Consider the following 18,241-nt stretch of genomic DNA (forward strand, 5'->3'; position numbering starts at 1 on the left):
TATGCCTCATGAATTTGGACATAAAAATCATCAATAAAATATTAGCAAATTGAATCCAGCAACAAAAATAATAGAATAATATATAATGACCAAGTGAAGTTTATGCCAGGAATGCAAGACTAGTTCACTGTTCAAAGATCAACCAATGAGATTCACAGTGTGATCATATCATTTGACAATCAACAGCTAATTAAAACTGTCAGCAAAGGGGAACTTTCTTAACCTGATGACAGGCAACTACAAAAACCCACAGCTCACATCAGACTTGATGGTGAAAGATGGAATACTTTCCCCTAAGGTTGGGGATGAGAGATGTCCACCCTAATTCTTTTTAATCAGCACTGTAATAAAAGTCCTAGCCAGTGCAGTAAGACAAGAAAAAGATTAGAAAGGAAGAAATAAAACTGGCTCAATGCACAAACGACATCATTGTCGACATAGAAAATCCCAGCATGTACCAAAAACCTTCCAGGTATATCGTGAATTTAATAAGGTCACAGGTTACACATGCAACACACAAAAACCAACCCTGTTTCTATATCTGTAACATATAATTGGAAACAGAAAACAAAAAGATAGTACATTTGCCAGAATTCCAAAAAACTTAGGTATAAATCTGTACCTATAAAATGCTGATGCAAGCAAATCAGAGACAACCTAATAAATGGCAGGACATACCATGTTTATGGATTCAGAGACTCAACATAATACAGATGTCTGTCCTCCTAAAATCAGGCTATAGACAATACGATTTTAATTAAATTTTATCAGGATATGTTTGTGCATATAGACAAGTTCTAAATTTTATATAGAAGTCAGAAGAACTAGATAAACTAAAACAATTTTGAAAAAGAATAAAGGAGGAATCAAGTCTATTTGATCTTAAAATTTGCAACCATGTTACAGTAATTAAGACACTGTGATATTTGTGGAGGGATAGACACATAGATAAATGCCACAGAGAGAGTCCAGAAATAAATCTACACAAATAGGATTTGATCTTTGGCTAAGTTGTGAAAACAATTCAATAAGAGAAAAGGTAGACTTTTCAACAAATGGTGTTAGAACAATAGGATATCTATATTCAGAAAAAAATATCCTTCACTTACTCTGACATCTTATACAAAAAGTTACTCAAAATGGACTATCGACCTAAGTGTAAATTTTAAAACTGTAAAATTGGTACATCCATATAATGGATATTATTTGCCATAAAGAAGGAATGAGGTACTGATACCTGTTACAGCATCAGTAAGTCTTGAAAACATGCTAAGTGAAAGATGTCAGACACAAAAGGTCACATCTTCTATTTATATATATATAAAAGGCTAATATGTAAATTGTCCCCTCAGGAGACCGGGAGTTCGACCACTTGCTATGACATGCACTGACCCCCAGGGATCGGCACTGAACAAAGCAAGGCCCCAGCTGGCAGCCAGGGAAGGAAGGCCTCGGCTGGCACCTGGAAGGCCCTGATCAGCCCTGATCACCAGCCAGGCCTAGGGACCCTACCTGTGCACGAAGTTCATGCACCAGGTCTCTAGTATTATATGAACCTAGAGGCCTGGTGCATGAAATTCATGCACGGGGGGGGGGGGGCAGTGTGTGTGTGTGTCCCTCAGCCAAGCCTGCACCCTCTCCAATCTTGGACCCCTCGAGGGATATCCATCCCATTCACAGTCCAGGACTGCTGGCTCCCAACTGCTCGCCTGCCTGATTGCCCCTAACCGCTTCTGCCTGCCGGCCTGATCGACGCCTAACTGCTCCCCTGCTGGCCCGATTGCCCCTAACTGCCCTCCGCTGCTGGCCTAGTTGCCCCCAACTGCCCTCCCCTGCAGGCCTAGTTGCTCCCAACTGCCCTCCCTGCAGGCCTGTTATCCCCCCAACTGCCCTCCCAGCAGGCCTGTTCCCCCCCAACTGCCCTCCCCTGCAGGCCATCTTGTGGTGGCCATCTTTGTCCACATGGGGGCGGCCATCTTGTGTGTTGGAGTGATGGTCAATTTGCCTATTACCTCTTTATTATATAGGATGTTTAGAATTGGCAAATCTATAGAGACAGAAAGCAGATTAGTGGTGGCCTGGGGATGGGACTTAGGGGTAAAGTAGAGAGTGACTGCTAATGGCTACAGAGTTTCTTTGGGGGATGATGAAAATGTTCTAAAATTGATTGTGGTGATGGTTACCCAACTTTGTGAATGTACTAAAAACCACTGAATTGTAAACTTTGAATGGATAAATTATATATTACATGAATTATATCTTAACGAAGTTGGTATGTCAAATAATGTGTGCATACATACATACCGAACATCCTCATGCCATATGTAGAGTGTACATTTTTTTTCTTTTTTCCCCAGGCATCCACTGTTTCCATTATTAGCTTTGTTGTTTGAAAAATGTGAGCAATCCACGCAGGGCTCAGAAGGCACAACTTCTGCCAGTTTTGATGTGGACATTGAAAATTTTGTAAGGAAGCAAGAGAAGGAAGGAAAACCCTTCTTTTGTGAAGATCCAGAAACTGACAATTTAGTGAGTAAATTTTTTATTCCAAATTTAAAATCTGTTCAATAAATTTTAAACTTCCAGTTAAAACTTTAGACTGTTTGTAGTTCTGCGAAAGGGGAGAATTGTACAACTCATGAGATAATGTGTGCGTGTGACTTGAATGTCTTCCAGCCTTCTCTCGTCACCCCTTCCTGTTATCAGATAAGCTGGCTCAGCCTCCATCTTAAATGGGCCAGGGGATTCAGTTCTCTCCTGAACATTTGAAAGGTTCATTGGGGTTGACATGTTCACCTGCCTTGCTTCTCAGGCAGCATGTTGATGCTCAACTTCAGTCCTTGACTTTTCCTTGACCATGGACACATGACTGTGTTCTCCAAGACAGCTCTGCCTTGAGGCTCACACTGATTCATGGTGGGTGACAAAGTTTGTCAAGACTTGGGAACCACCAGCACAGAGCAGGGACAGGCTCCGAGGCCCCCCATGATCTCCCTTGGTCTTTCTGTCTGAAGCCAATCTGTCTCTTATAATGCCCTCCTCCTAGGTCCAGTGTTCTAAAATTCAGGGTTCTCTGTGCTTTCTGAAGGAAAGGGAGAATTCTTTGGCATTAACATCCCTGCTGTACCTAAGGGGAGTGGTGCCATTCAGTACTGTGGAACACTTCAGCTGTGTCTGGGCTCCTCACTGGATTTCCATTGAAGCCTGCTATGCCAGCTCCCAGATCAGTACCTTCATCAGGCTCTGGTCAGCAGAAAGGGTCTTTGGAAATCTCTTTCCTGACTAAACTGCCCAGGTCTTCATTGCTGTTGTTTAAATTTCTCATTACATATTCAGCCCTTATTGCCCAGTAATAGATTTTATAGGTGAGTTGTCTGACTTTGAGTCTGTCGCTTCATCTTTTGAATGGGACTGACAGTGCCTTCCCTTTTGGATTTAGGACCAGAGACTACTCTCTCTGCCTCTGAATCTGTCATACAGCCATCAATGAGTGAGGGGCAGAAGTGGCCACAGTGGTCCCAGGCTGGCAGGGACCAAGGCTCTCCTGAGTGGTGTTAGAGCACAGGGCCTAGTAGAGCTGGATGCTTGGTATTCCTCATTATTGACTGGCTGGCTGATTGGTTCCCTCCACAAGTACTATGGATTACTATCCAAGGTCACAGGAGAAGGAGCTAAGGCAGGTGCTGCTTATGGCAGTGATGGCGAACCTTTTGAGCTCGGCGTGTCAGCATTTTGAAAAACCCTAACTTAACTCTGGTGCCGTGTCACAGACAGAAATTTTTTGATATTTGAAAGCATAGTAAAACAAAGATTTATATTGTTGATATTTATTTTATATGTTTAAATGCCATTTAACAAAGAAAAATCAACCAAAAATGAGTTCGCATGTCACCTCTGACACGCGTGTCATAGGTTCGCCATAACTGATCTAGGGCTACGCAAAGAGTTCTTAGACTTGACACCAAAAGCACAATCCATAAAAGACAGAGTTGGTAAGCTGAACATTATTAAACTTAAGAACCATCTCTAAGGTGGATCTGGATACATCCCAGTTTATAGATGAAGCAGGAACAGAGTGAGGACTGGCAACTTGCCTGTAGGGCCTGAGGCAGTGGTGAAGCTGGCTGAGGTCTGCTGGTCCTGGTACTGTACTCGCTGAAGTTGCACTGGCATTGTCAGTCTTTCTGCATATCAGACAGAGCATGGGTCTGGTGCTGGGACGATTTGTCATTTTGCACAATATCTGATGTTATTCCACTTCTGTCACTGGCAATACAGATGGTGATGGCTGTGCAGGGTTCAGGCTAATAACTGAGAGTAGTTATGTGATGATGATTAAACTTAACATCATGCTGCCTTTTCCTTATCTCAAAGTCTTCATTTTCTCTGCTTTTAGATGGTAAAAGCAATCCAGGTTTTGCGTATTCATCTTCTTGAGCTGGAAAAGGTTAATGAACTCTGCAAAGATTTCTGCAGTCGATATATTGCTTGTCTAAAAACGAAAATGAACAGTGAAACTCTCCTGAGTGGAGAACCTGGAAGCCCGTACTCTCCTGTCCAGTCCCAGGTATTTATGTTTGGGTCCTGCTCTACTTCCTGGTTGCTGTAACATCTGCAAAGATGAACTGTGTTGATCCTGAGAACACCAGCCCTTTCAGAATCGCAAGGCTGTCTTAATGGCTGTCCTGGCCTCTAGATCACTGACGCTAGCCTGGGCTGAGAGTGAATTCCAAACACCGTCCATCTGGCTTCATACAGTGAATGCAGTGAGGCCCCGATCTGTATACTGGACCCTGGGCCCTATGTTTCTGGAGTTCCATCCATTTCTTTCTTTTTTCCTTTTTTAAAATATACTAGAGGCCGATGCATGAAATTCATGCAAGGGGCTCAGCCTTCGTGGCCCCGGCTGTCTTGCAGCCCCACAGCCTGGCCCCCTACTCACTGGTTGTTCTGGAAGGTCATTCTGCTTTCCAGTCTAATTAGCATATTAGCTCTTTATTATATAGGAATTTTAAAAATTGTAACATATATATCACAAAATGTACCATCCTAACCATGTTTAACTGTATAGGTTTTTTTAAAATATATTTTATTGATTTTTTACAGAAAGGAAGGGAGAGGAATAGAGAGTTAGAAACATCGATGAGAGAAAAACATCGATCAGCTGCCTCCTGCACACCCTCCTACTGGGGATGTGCCCACAACCAAGGTGCATGGCCTTGACTGGAATCGAACCTGGGACCTTTCAGTCTGCAGGCCGACGCTCTATCCACTGAGCCAAACCAGTCAGGGCTAACTGTACAATTTTGTGGCATTAAGCACATTAACATTGTTGTGCAACCATCACCACCATCCATTTCCAGAACTTTCCATCTTCCCAAACCGAAATCTGTCACCATTAAATACTAACTTCCATTCCCCTACCCCAGCCCCTGGCACCCACCATTCTACTTTCTGTCTGTATGAATTTGACTCCGTTAAGGACCTTATGTAAGGGGAATCATTTGTCCTTTTCTTAAAAAAAAATATGTCTTATTTATTTCAGAGAGGAGGAGGGGTAGGAGAGAGGGATAGAAACATGAATGATGAGAGAGAATCATGGATTGGTTTCCTCCTGCACGCCCCACACTGGGATCAAGCCTGCAACCCAGGCATGTGTCCTGCCAGGAATCAAACCATGACCTCCTGGTTCATAGGTTGACGCTCATCTACTGAGCCGTACCAGCTGGGCTGTCCTTTTATATTTGGCTTATTTCGCTCAGCATATGTCCTCAAGGTTCCTCTGTCTTGGAGCCCTGTTATATTGTAGCCACTCTGATAGATTGTAGTGACATTCATTGTGTTTGTAACTTACATCGCCCCGGTGGCTAGTGATGCTGACCATCTTTTTGTGTGCTTATTTTCCTTCTGTATATCCTCTTTGGTAGAATGTCTTCTCACATCTTTTGCCCAATTTCTAATTGGATTTTTTTAAACTGTTGACTTTTGAGAGTATTCCAGATACTAGTCTTTTATTGGCTATACATTTTTCAAATATTTTTTCCAAGTCTGGAGCTTATTTTTCTTTTCTTTTTTTAAATATATGTTATTGATTTTTTACAGAGAGGAAGGGAGAGAGAGGGATAAAGAGGTAGAAACATCGATGAGAGAGAAACATCAATTCAGCTGCCTCCTACACACTCCCCTCTGGGGATGTGCCCGCAACCCAGGTACATGCCCTTGACGGGAATTGAGCCTGGGACCTGTCAGTCCGCGGCCCGACGCTCTATCCACTGAGCCACACCAGTCAGGGCTGGAGCTTATTTTTCATTCTCTTATCAGTGTCTTTTGCAGAGCAAGCATTCCCCCACCGCCCATCTTTATTTTATTTTATTTATTTAAAATTTTTATTTCCCATCCATCCACCTCACCTCCCTTTTAGCAACCATTAGCTTGTTCTCTATATCTTTGGGTCTGTTTTTTTGTTTATTCATTTGTTTTGTCCTTCTAGGTTCTGCATATGAGTGAAATCATATGGTATTTGTCCTTCCCTATCTTTTTTATTATATTTTGCCTAATAACCTCTAGGTCCATCCATGTTATCTCAAATGTCAAGATATCATTATTATTATTTTTTTAAATATTTTATTGGTTTTTTACAGAGAGGAAGGGAGAGGAATAGAGAGTTAGAAACATCGATGAGCGAGAAACATCGATCAGCTGCCTCCTGCACGCCCCCTACTGGGGATGTGCCCGCAGCCAACGTACATGCCCTTGACCGGAATCGAACCTGGGACCTTTGAGTCTGCAGGCCGACTCTCTATCCACTGAGCCAAACCGGTTAGGGCAGATATCATTATTTTTATTGCTAAATAATAAAATTCCATTGTATATATGTGTGCATCTTTATCCACTCAGCTATTGCTTCCATATCTTGTCTGTTATAAATAACTAGAGGCCCAGTGCACAAAATTCATGCAAGAGTAGGCTTTCCTTCCCCCTGGCTGCCAGCACTGGCTTCCCTCCGGCACCCGGGACCCGGGCTTCCCTCACAGCCCTGGCTTCATCCGAAAGGATGTCCGGTCTAATTAGCATACTATGCTTTTATTATTATAGATTATTATAGATGCTGCAGTGAACATAGAGGTGACTATATCTTTTTTAAGTAGTGTTTTTGTTTTCTTGAGATAAATACCTAGAAGTGAAATTGCTGGGTCACATGGCAGTTCTATTTTTAATTTTGGGGGGGTACTGTTTTTCATAGTGGCTGCACTAATTTGCAGTCCTACCAACAGGGCATGAGGATTCCCTTTTCTCCACATTTTTGCCAACACTTGTTTATTGATTTATTGATGATAGCCATTCTGACTGGTGTGAGGTGATAATCTCATTGTGGTTTTAATCTACAGCTCCCTGATGATTAGTGATGTTGAACATTTTTTCATTTGTTTGTTGTCCATTTGTATGTTCTCTTTATAAAAACGTCTATTCAGTTCTTCTGCCTTTTTTTTAAATTGGATTTTTTTGGTGTTAAGTTATATGAGTTCCTTATGTATTTTGGATATTAACCTCTTATCAGATGTATCATTTGTGAATATCTTCACCCATTTAGTAGGTTGTCTTTTTGTTTTGTTGATGGTTTTCTTCACTGTTCAAAAACTTTTTAGTTTGATGTAGTCCCATTTGCTTCTTTTTCTCTTTGTTTCTCTTGCTTGAGGAGATATATCCACAAAGATATTACTGGACCAATGTCAAAGAGTTTACTACCTATGTTTTCTTCTAGGAGTTTTATGATTTCAAGTCTTACATTTAAGTCTTAAATCCATTTTGAGTTTATTTTTGTAAATGGTTTAAGAAAGTGGTACCATTTTATTTTATTTTTCATATATCTGTCCAGTTTTCCCAGCAGCACTTAATGAAGACTGTCTTTACCTCATTGTATATCCTTACCTCCTTTGTTGTAGATTGACTGTATAAGCAAGGATTTATTTCTGGACTTGCTATTCAACATTTTTTAAAATTGATAATTCCTACTTACCAACTTTTCCCTTTATGAGTCATGATTTTGGTGTCAAGTTTAAGAACTCTTTGCCTAGCCTTAGATCCCAAAGATTTTCTCTCATTATTTTTCCTTAAGTTTTATATTTTACATTTAAATCCATGATCAGTTTTGAGTTAACTTTTGTATAAAGCATGAGGATTTTGGCTGAGGTTCATTTGTTTGCCTCTGCATGTCCAGTTGTCCAGCACCATTTGTTAAAAAGACTCCTTCCTCCATTGAATTGCTTTTGCACCTTGTCAAAAGTCAGTTGGGCATATATATAAGATTTATTTCTGTGTCTTGTGTTCTGTTCAGATTTATATATCTATACCATATAGTTTTGATTACTGTATTATATAATCTCAAAATTTAGTAGACTGGTTACTCTCACTATTCTTTTCAAAATATTATTTTCTCAAAATATTTGAGCTATTTCTAGTTCCTTTGCCTTTCCATATAAATTTTAGAATAATCTTGTCTCTATCTACAAGAAAAATGTTACTAAGATTTTGATAGAAATTGCATTAAACCTGTATTTTGTTTTGGGGAGAATTGACATCTTTACTATGTTAACTCTTTCAGCTCACACACATGGTGTGTCTCCCCATTCATTTACTCTTCCTATGATTTCTTTCATTAGTTCTCAACATATGAGTCCTGCACATGTGTTTTTAGAATTATACCTAAGTATTTTTGTGTGTGTTTTTGAGCAATTGTAAATGGTATATTTTTAACTTGTGTCATGCGAGTTTATAGAAATGCAGTTGGTTTTTAAATGTTTATCTTGTATCCTGTGGCCTTGCTGAACTCACTTAACTAGTTTTAGGAGTCCTTTATATAGAGTCATTAGGACTTTCTGCCTATTTAGTCATGTCATCTGCAAATAGGGACAGTTTTGTTTCTTCCTTTGTGATCTGTATACTTTTTATTTCCTTTTGTTGCCTTATTGCATTGGCTAGAACATCTAGTACCATCTTGAATAGGATTGGTGAGAGCAGGAATCCTTTGCTTGTTCCCAATCTTATGGGGAAAGTGTTCAGCCTTTCACTATTAATTTTTATCTTAATGGTAGTTTTCCCCCTAGATGCTCTTTATCAAATTGAGGAAGTTCCCCTCCTATTTTTCTGAGAGTTATATTGAATTTTTTCAAATGCACAGATTGATATGATTATGAGATTTTTATTTTTTAGCCTGTTAATATGGTAGGTTACATTGAGTTTTTTTAATATTGAGCAAGTCTTGAATTCCTGGAATAAACTGCACTTGGTCATGGCATGTAATTCTTTTTATATGGATTCCTGAATTTTCTTCTAATTGCTAATATTTTGTTAAGCATTTTTGTGTCTATATTGAGGGATATTGGCCTGTAATCTTTTTTGGTGCAGTCTTCATCTGTCTTTGGTATTGGGATAATACAAGCTTCAGAAAATGAATTGGAGAGTATATCCTATTCTTCTGTTTTTTAGGGAGGTGTTAGAATTGGTATTAATTTTTCTCTAAATTTTGATAGAATTCTTCAGTGATATTACCTGGACCTGGAGATTTCTTTTTTTGGAGGTTTTTAAATTACAACTTTAGTTTCCTTAATAGTTATAGGGCTATTCAAATTATCTATTTCATATTGGATTTTGTCTACTATGTCAAGTTTATATGTTGAGTTCATGGTATTCCTTTTTCTCCTTTTGATGTCTATAAGGTCTTCAGTGATCTCCCCTGTTTCATTTCTGATATTGGTAGTTTGTCTTTTTCTGTTAGGCTTACTAGAGGTTTGTCAATGTATTGATCTTTTCAAAGAACTTGTTCTTTATTCTCTGTTGTTTTTCTGTCTTCAATTTCATTGTTATCTGCTTTGATCTTTATTATTTCCTTTTGCTTGCTTTGATTTTATTTTGTTCCTCTTTTTCTAGTTTATTGATATATGAGGTTGGATTATTGATTTGATAGCTTTATTCTGACCAAGTTAATGTAGCCTACTTTGTGTGTACCTGCCAAAGCTTACACATTCACATTGTGCAGTGGCCCACAGAGCAATCACCTCTGGATGATATTCATTTATGCTACTTAACTGCTCAAATATCTGGGTGCCTGCATGTAACAGACCTCACACGAGATGCCAGGTATAGGGATCCTTTCCCTTGTGAACCACAAACCCAGCCATCAGTCCGTGGGTAAATTTGCCCATTTGGATCTAATGTCAGATCATTGGAATCTCTGATGAGGTATTTACAAATGTTTGCATGGAGCGTGCTGTGGGCCAGCCTAGGCCCAGTACTCCACACACAATGAACACACAGGGAGGTGGGGCTCAGATGTGCACTGTGCTGAGGTGGGGGTGATAGGAAGCTATGTGGGCCCAGGGGTAACTCCCATCACCACTTAGAGCCTCCCAGGCCCGTGGGATAACCTTCTGAAAGCACTCATACATTCAAGGAGGCATTGGTTCTTAGAAAATCAAGAGTCTGGGCCAAATTGAATGGGAAAGTTGTGTGATAAGATTAGGTAATTTTGGTCTTCCTACTCATACCTCCAAGACTGTAAGATGTGGTTACTATGCAATGAGATGAAAGATAACCTTTGGAAGCCAAATTTAAACTAATATCTTAATCGATTAGTTTAATCAATTAAACTTAATATCTGTACCGATCATCACATTTAATATTCAGTCAGACTTCCCTCTCCTGGTTTCCAGATACGTAGAGCCTGCTTCATGGAAGGTTTATCATCTGATTGTGCTCTTTGCCTCAAGCATCTCCTTTATTTATAATGCCATTATACCACTTGTTACGAAGTTTTAAATATGGGTGCTCTGTTTTCTAATAATCCCTTCCTGTGTATTTCTGACTTACAGCAGATTCAAAGTGCCATCACAGGCACTCTCAGCCCCCAAGGAATTGTGGTGCCTGCATCCGCGCTGCAACAGGGTAATGTAACTATGGCAACAGTGGCAGGTATGGCGATGGAAAAAAGGACACCTTTTCCTTGAGCTTTTGCAGAAAAAGTCCTTCATAGTAGAATGGAGACTTGCATAAACATAATTTTTAATTAATGCCAGTTCCCTAATAGGAGTCCCAAAATCTAGGCTTCTTTGAATGCTTGTTTCTTGTTAATTCTCAATGACAAATACTTTTTTTTTTTTTTTTTTTTTTTTTTTTTTTATTTTATTTTTTTTATTGCTTAAAGTATTACAAAGGGTATTACATATGTGTCCATTTTATCACCCCGCCCTAGACAGTCCCCTAGCCTCCCCTATCCCCCAGTGTCTTATGTCCATTGGTTATGCTTATATGCATGCATACAAGTCCTTTAGTTGATCTCTTACCCCCCTACCTCCTGCCCCCCAACCCTCCCCTGCCTTCCTGCTGCAGTTTGACAATCTGTTTGAGGCTGCTCTGCCTCTGTATCTATTATTGTTCAAAAGTTTATAATGGTCTCTATTATCCATGAATGAGTGAGATCATGTGGTATTTTTCCTTCATTGACTGGCTTATTTCACTTAGCATAATGCTCTCCAGTTCCATCCATGACGTTGCAAATGGTAAGAGTTCCTTCCTTTTTACAGCAGCATAGTATTCCATCGTGTAGATGTACCACAGTTTTCTAATCCATTCATCTACTGATGGGCACTTAGGCTGTTTCCAGATCTTAGCTATGGTGAATTGTGCTGCTATGAACATAGGGGTGCATATATCCTTTCTGATTGGTGTTTCTGGTTTCTTGGGATATATTCCTAGAAGTGGGATCACAGGGTCAAATGGGAGTTCCATTTTCAGTTTTTTAAGGAAACTCCATACTGTCTTCCATAGTGGCTGCACCAGTCTGCATTCCCACCAGCAGTGCACAAGTGATCCTTTTTCTCCACATCCTCTCCAGCACTTGTCGTTTGTTGATTTGTTGATGATAGCCAGTCTGACAGGTGTGAGATGATACCTCATTGTTGTTTTGATTTGCATCTCTCGGATGATTAGTGACTTTGAGCATGTTTTCATATGTCAATGACAAATACTTTATGCAAATTGTTTCCCTACCAAAAAATGTTGGGAAGAAAGGTTTTGTATAAGAGTTGAAACTATATAGCAAAAACTAATTGTAATTTCCAAATAACTGTTTTTAAATGTGCTCTTAGCAGCACCTGAAAAATCTTAAGTTGTGTCATTAATTGATGACAAGCAAATAAAAATGCAGTCTTAGTCTTGATCTAACTTATATGATAAAACCATCACAGGAAGGGGACAGCTTTTCAAGTTCCCTGTTGCACCTAGAACATTGCAAATACAAGACCATCATGAAAATATAAGGAGGGGAAGCAATTTACACTAAAAACCCCTTGTAATAGCACAAAGGGAAACCTCCACAGCAAAATAAAGCACATTTGACCAAAAAGAGAAGCTTAATAAAAATATTTGTCATCTGGTCCTTTGATATGTTCTAATTGTGAGGGAAGTAGAAAACGGGGGGCAAGCAAAAGGCAAGGAAGTGCAGACCCTCTGACCCGGCCGTGCCCTGTGCACTGTTGTGAGGACAGTAGGGATGCCCGTCAGGATAGTGTCACCTGGGCACTGCTTGTGCAGTGAGTTCGCTTTGATAATTTACAGTGACAAGTCAGCAAGCAAAGTATCAATCATTTGAAGTGATGTAAAAAGCTCATCAAACTAGAGATTTTATTTCTTTCATAGTATAGTGAGAAGATTGGTCTTAAATCATTGAGACATAAATTTAATTTTTTTTTCTTCCTTTTTGAGGTGGCACAGTTTATCAGCCTGTTACAGTCGTCACTCCTCAAGGCCAAGTAGTGACACAGGCGTTGTCACCTGGGACAATCAGGATCCAGAACTCCCAGGTGTGTGAGCCATTTGGCAGGATTGGGGGGCGGGGGAAGTGTTGCACAGGTGTGGAAGTGCAGGTGGCGGCAGGCTGGAGCCATTCTCTCTGGGTGAAGATAACTGATCTCATACTCGCTCTCCTACAGCGACCTCCAGTTAATCTGAATGTCAGTATTTTGTTTCTTTTTTACTCTTCACATCTATCATTGTAAAGTTGCAAAGTTCAGAAAAGTCTAAGGAGGCAGAAAAAAAGTCATCTGTTATTCCTTCCCTTAAGCAACCACTGTTCTCCAATCTAACACTGCTTGTGTAGTTGTCTCTGCACCAGGAGATTTGAAGCCATGTGGACATGTCCTTCTCCCCCCCCCCCCCAATCCCCCCCTCCCCTCCAGGCCCCAGCAGAACCGCAGGCAAGTTTTTGAGACCATGCCTAGCTGCCGCACACCTCCAGCATGAGAGTATTGGCCAGGTTTTGGGTCTGTGTGCTCTGAAAAACTGTTCTTGGTCTTTCTGCTGTGCTTCTGCTGAGCCAGACCAGGGCTTCAGGGTGTCCAGGGCACTTGCTTAATGCCCCCCCACACCCTGGTGAGAAATCTGAAAGAGGGCTCCCCTTTTTCCTCTGTACGCTGCCCACTGGGGGCACTGCTTCAAGAAGGCTGGTCTGCTGCTCCTCCCTGTGGCCCACTAGCTCCCAGAGCACAGAGGCACTTCCAGGGCAGAAGCGACAGCTGGAAATGCAGTGACATGCCCATACCTTGGGATGGTCCTACCCTCTCTGTGTCTTTGGTAAGATGAGATTGAACTTGGTGGTCCTCCAGACCCCTCTAAGTTCTGGACACACACACACACACACACACACACACACACACTCACACATACGCACTCACTCATACACGCAAATACTTTTACATTTAGCTGGGTTTAAATAAGAAAGTGTTTCTGTTACCCGTTCTATTTAAGAGCGTTGATTCCCTCTGTATGTTAGTTGCTTGTCTTTGGCCTGTGCAGATATTTTCTATATTCTTAACCACTTTGAGGCCCCGCCTTGGGGATGTGGGTGTTTTTGAGGGGGCCTGGGGTGTGCGTGAGCCGGCACAGCCGGTCTGGGGTTCCCGTCTTTGAATTCATGGAAAGTTTTGTTGGACAGTCACACTGGGGCTGTTCAGGGCTGAGTGGTTGTGAGGCCTCAGAGACTGGGTGACTTCCCGGTAAGCAGAGGGGTGGAGGTGAGAGGAGCTAGGCCCACCCATGCTGGCCCTGGGTCCTCGACCAGGCTTCTTCCCTGTAGCTTCCCGTTACAGTAGCTGTAAGCACATAGCAGGGCCTGGTTTGCAGTGCTGCCTGTATTAACGTGAACTGTTCTTGCTCTGGCCGCTGTGGCTCTGTTGGTTGGGCGTTATCCCTTGCACTGAAAGATGGCCGATTCGATTTCGGGTGGGGACACATGGCCAGGTTGTAGACTTGATCCCCGGTATGGGGTGTCTACAGGAGGCAGCCTATCAATGTTTTGTTCTAGCATCCATGTTTCTCTCCCTTCCTCTCTCTCTAAAAATCAGTAAAAATATTTTTTAAATGTTTTTCTTTAATATATTTTATTGATTTTTTTACAGAGAGGAAGGGAGAGGGATAGAGAGTTAGAAACATCGATGAGAGAGAAACCTCAATCAGCTGCCTCCTGCACACCCGCAACCAAGGTACATGCCCTGACTGGAATCGAACTCAGGAGCCCACAGTCCACAGGCCGATGCTCTCTGCACTGAGCCAAACCGGTTAGGGAAGTAAAAATATTTTTGAAAAATAAAGTGAGCTATTCTTAGAGGAAAACTTTTAAAAATCAAATGCCTCACTTATATACTAGAGGTTCATTTGTCCTGCTGTTTGAAAAGGAAGTTTCCTAATTAACTGAATTTTCTTAGACAAAAATTACTAGTTTAAATAGCAAACATACAAAGTTTGGATTATTTCAGTAGAACACCTTGTCATGTTTAATGTGACATCACTCCCCAGGTCCCTTTGGCAGATCCCCAGTGAGGGTACCTCCCTGCTTCTGCCTGGGTGCTGCCCCTGCTCTGGTCCACAGTGGCCACGGTGCCCCACTCTGCCCTTGTCCTTACCTGTCCTGTCCTCCCTGTTGTTATTGCTTCCCATGTGGCTGGCTGGAAAGCCAGAGAAAAGAGCTGCTCAGGTTTCTAACAGAAGAATAGACCTGATAGAGGCCTTGGTGGGGTGTTCTTTGAATAAAACCAGGATGTCATATGTATGATTCTGTCACAGCTGTTTAGGCTGCTCTGGGCTATTTTTTTCTTCTTTTTGTTGGGCAAAGTTTGGGTTCTTATGCTTCAGATAATTAGAGTGAGTAATATACTAGCAGGTGCTTCTGTTGTTGTGTCAGAAACTCTCAGGGTTGGTTTTGTCCAGAGAATTGGTATTATCACGACTCTTGTTACTCTGGTGGTGGCATTACACAGGTGGACCTCGGCGGCACAGCAGTGTGGTGGCAGTCCTGGATGTGTCTGTGCCATCCCATCCCTCCCCCCCAGGACGGGTCCCTGCCCACTGTGGGGCAGGGGGGTGCACATGGCAGGGGAGGGGGGGCGGAGTGGGAATTTAGCCCAGCATCGCCCAGCTCCCTGGAAAGAATCTGCACGGTGGGGAAGTGGGCGTGGTTCGGATTCTGACTTCCTACTGCATTTCTAGGGAAAAGTGTTTTATTATACTTCTAATACAAACCCATTTAAAAACATTTTTGAGAAAAGGAGAAGCAACCAAGCAGTGAGAAGTTGATGTCTCTCCCTCCCCTTCTCCCCTCCACTTTGCCTGGCAGTCTTACTTCTACTATCTTAGTCAAGTTGCCATGTCATAGGTCGGTGTCCAATGTGCTGAAAGGCTCAGGTCAGATGGCAGGGGTTCCTGTGCTGCCCTCTGTGCCTCCCTCCCGCCCCCCAGTGGCCTTAGACAACCACTGTCAGGTCTTTTAGCCATTTCTTCTATTTCTTCCCTCCATGTTTATAAATAATGACCTTTTCTTTTAACTCACCTCTTAGAACATCTAGTTTTGGCTTCATAGTGGTCAGGGAGCCAGGACATGTGAAAAGACAGGTCCTCCCCATTCATTTCGAATGGACTATAGTCAAGTCTGTTTTTAGTGTTAACATCATGTAAATACTGGGTTCTACTGAACTGAGTGTCTAACCATGGTGGCAGCACTTTTCCAGTTCAGATGCATGCTTCTCCCCGAGCTAATCACTATTTTATTTTCCCCCCTTTGCTCAGTGTCCCTGGTATCGATGGCCAAATCCTCCAGTATTCTCTGTGATTCCCCGTCCACCCAGCCTGGGTAACACATCAGGACCAGTACCGCCCCGGAGCTCTCGGCCCTCCTGGTGTCCGGTCTCCAGGCTGCTCTGTCCAGGGCCAGCGTAGCACACATCCTCGGCCTTTCCTTTGACACCACCTTGAGGATCCCCTTCTCTCGGAGCCCACATCTTCTACTTTCTGGCTTTACTGCCCCCTTTGATAACTTCCGGAGAAAATGTGCATACGAAGTACATTTTGCTGAGACTTTGCAAATCTAAAAGTCACTTGATTTTGGTCCCGTACTTGATAGGCAGTCTGTGTACATGTGCAGGTCCAGGTGAGAGTCACTTCCCCGGAGATGGGGAGGCATTTCCTCATGTGTTCCAGTGACAGGGCTGCCTCTGAGAAGCTTGGTGGTAGCTCTGTTTTCCAATCTTGCGTTTTCCCCTCTTTTAGATGCTTCTCTTTTCTCAAAGTTTTTGGTGCTGAGCACTGCAGAAGGACTTCATATTTTATGTTCTGGGACATTTCCTTGAACTCTCTGTGACAGCCATTCTCCCCACATTCTTTTTCTAGGGCCCTTAAACTGACCATTAGCCCTTCTGAACCATCTCGTTTTTTCCTTTCTTTTTTTAAAAATATATTTTATTGATGTTTTTCAGAGAGGAAGGGAGAGGGATAGAGAGTTAGAAACATCGATGAGAGAGAATCATCGATCAGCTGCCTCCTGCACACCCCACACTGGGGATGTGCCCGCAACCAAGGTACATGCCCTTGACCGGAATCAAAACTGGGACCCTTCAGTCCGCAGGCCGACGCTCTGTCCACTGAGCCGAACCGCTTAGGGCTGTTTCTTTCTTTCTTTATTGATTAAGGTATTACATATGTGTTCTTATCCCCCTATTGCCCCCCCTACCCCCCATCCCCGCTCATACCCTCACTCCCCTGGTGTCTGTGCCCATTGGTTATGCGTATATGCATGCATACAAGTCCTTTGATGAACCATCTCTTGATATCTGTGAATTTTTATATTTGTATTCCCATTGCCAACTTTTTGCCTACTTTCTGATTTTCTTTTATCTTCAAACCCCTCTATAAAGTTTAAAAACTTCAGCATTGTTTTAATTTCTAATATTCTTCTTTACTTCCTTTACCCTGCATCCTATTTTTGGTTCATGGTGGTTGAAGTTTTCTTTGATTTCGGCATATTTTTTGTTTTCTCTGCATCTCAGAGTTTATTCACTTTGGTGTCTGCTTTTTGTGATGGAGGCTTTCTTTCAAGTGTTTGGGGACACTTGGCTGCCCTTTTCCATGTAAACATGAAAGGTGTTTGGTGCTTGTCAAGCGCTGGGCTGTGGCAGGCACTCTGCCAGCCCTCAGTCATTTCTTCCTTAGTTTCTCTGGAGAAGGGCTCTCTGATCACTGCATAGGTCAGGGGCAGGAGAGACTGGGGTCTCCCGTTTTGTGTGCAGACTTTCCTCACCCCTCTTTCTAGCCCTGCCCCTCACTCCCACCCTCCAGCCATGCTCATGTGCCAAATCTGCAACATCTGGTCTGTTTCTTTGGGAAAGGAACCTTGAGCCTCCTGCAGGGGATGGGGACAGAGTAGTTATCTGCCAAGGATGATGGGGGGAAGTTGAGGGCCTTACTGCTTCTTAAACAGACTTTCAGCCACTTTCCTAGGCTTTAAAAATCCCATGTTTGGTCCAGTCCCAGGCTTTGCTCGAGCCTAGTAGGGTGAATGGGCCTTTACATGCTCTTCTCTCTGGCCTTGGTTGGCGTCCCCAGCGCCTCCGAAGGCATCCTCAAAGTGGAGTCACGGGCCGTCCCTTGTCACGTAGCCTATTTATGAGCCTGCCTTTGCTTTAACCGGCACAGAAAAGCAACCCTGAAGCACATGTCAGGTTTCATGAAGAACATCGCATATTAAATGGGGACAGATAGGGCAAACAAGCTAAATTTTGGCCCTGGTACTTTGGAATTAGTTTTAAAAGTGCATTTTTCATTCTTTTCCTTGTACATGAACATTAGCATACAGGTGGTGCTTAATACCATTTGCTTTCACTCCTTTAACGAACAAATACATTCCAAAAAATAATTCTGC

At 42.3% G+C, this 18,241-nt stretch overlaps 1 protein-coding gene across 1 annotated transcript in view; it reads left to right on the top strand.

The window, feature by feature from the left end:
- PKNOX1 (PBX/knotted 1 homeobox 1) overlaps positions 1–18,241 on the top strand; it is a 45,252-nt gene that overhangs the window by 14,120 nt on the left and 12,891 nt on the right. Inside the window, exons 6-9 of the mRNA XM_081088526.1 lie at positions 2,358–2,529; positions 4,397–4,567; positions 10,869–10,968; positions 12,760–12,857. Coding sequence (XP_080944652.1) covers positions 2,358–2,529; positions 4,397–4,567; positions 10,869–10,968; positions 12,760–12,857 — 541 coding nt within the window. The remainder of the gene's footprint in view (positions 1–2,357; positions 2,530–4,396; positions 4,568–10,868; positions 10,969–12,759; positions 12,858–18,241) is intronic.

Source organism: Myotis nattereri, assembly GCF_964212035.1.
Source record: "Myotis nattereri genome assembly, chromosome: 3".
In the NCBI taxonomy this organism is placed as follows: Eukaryota; Metazoa; Chordata; class Mammalia; order Chiroptera; family Vespertilionidae; genus Myotis; species Myotis nattereri.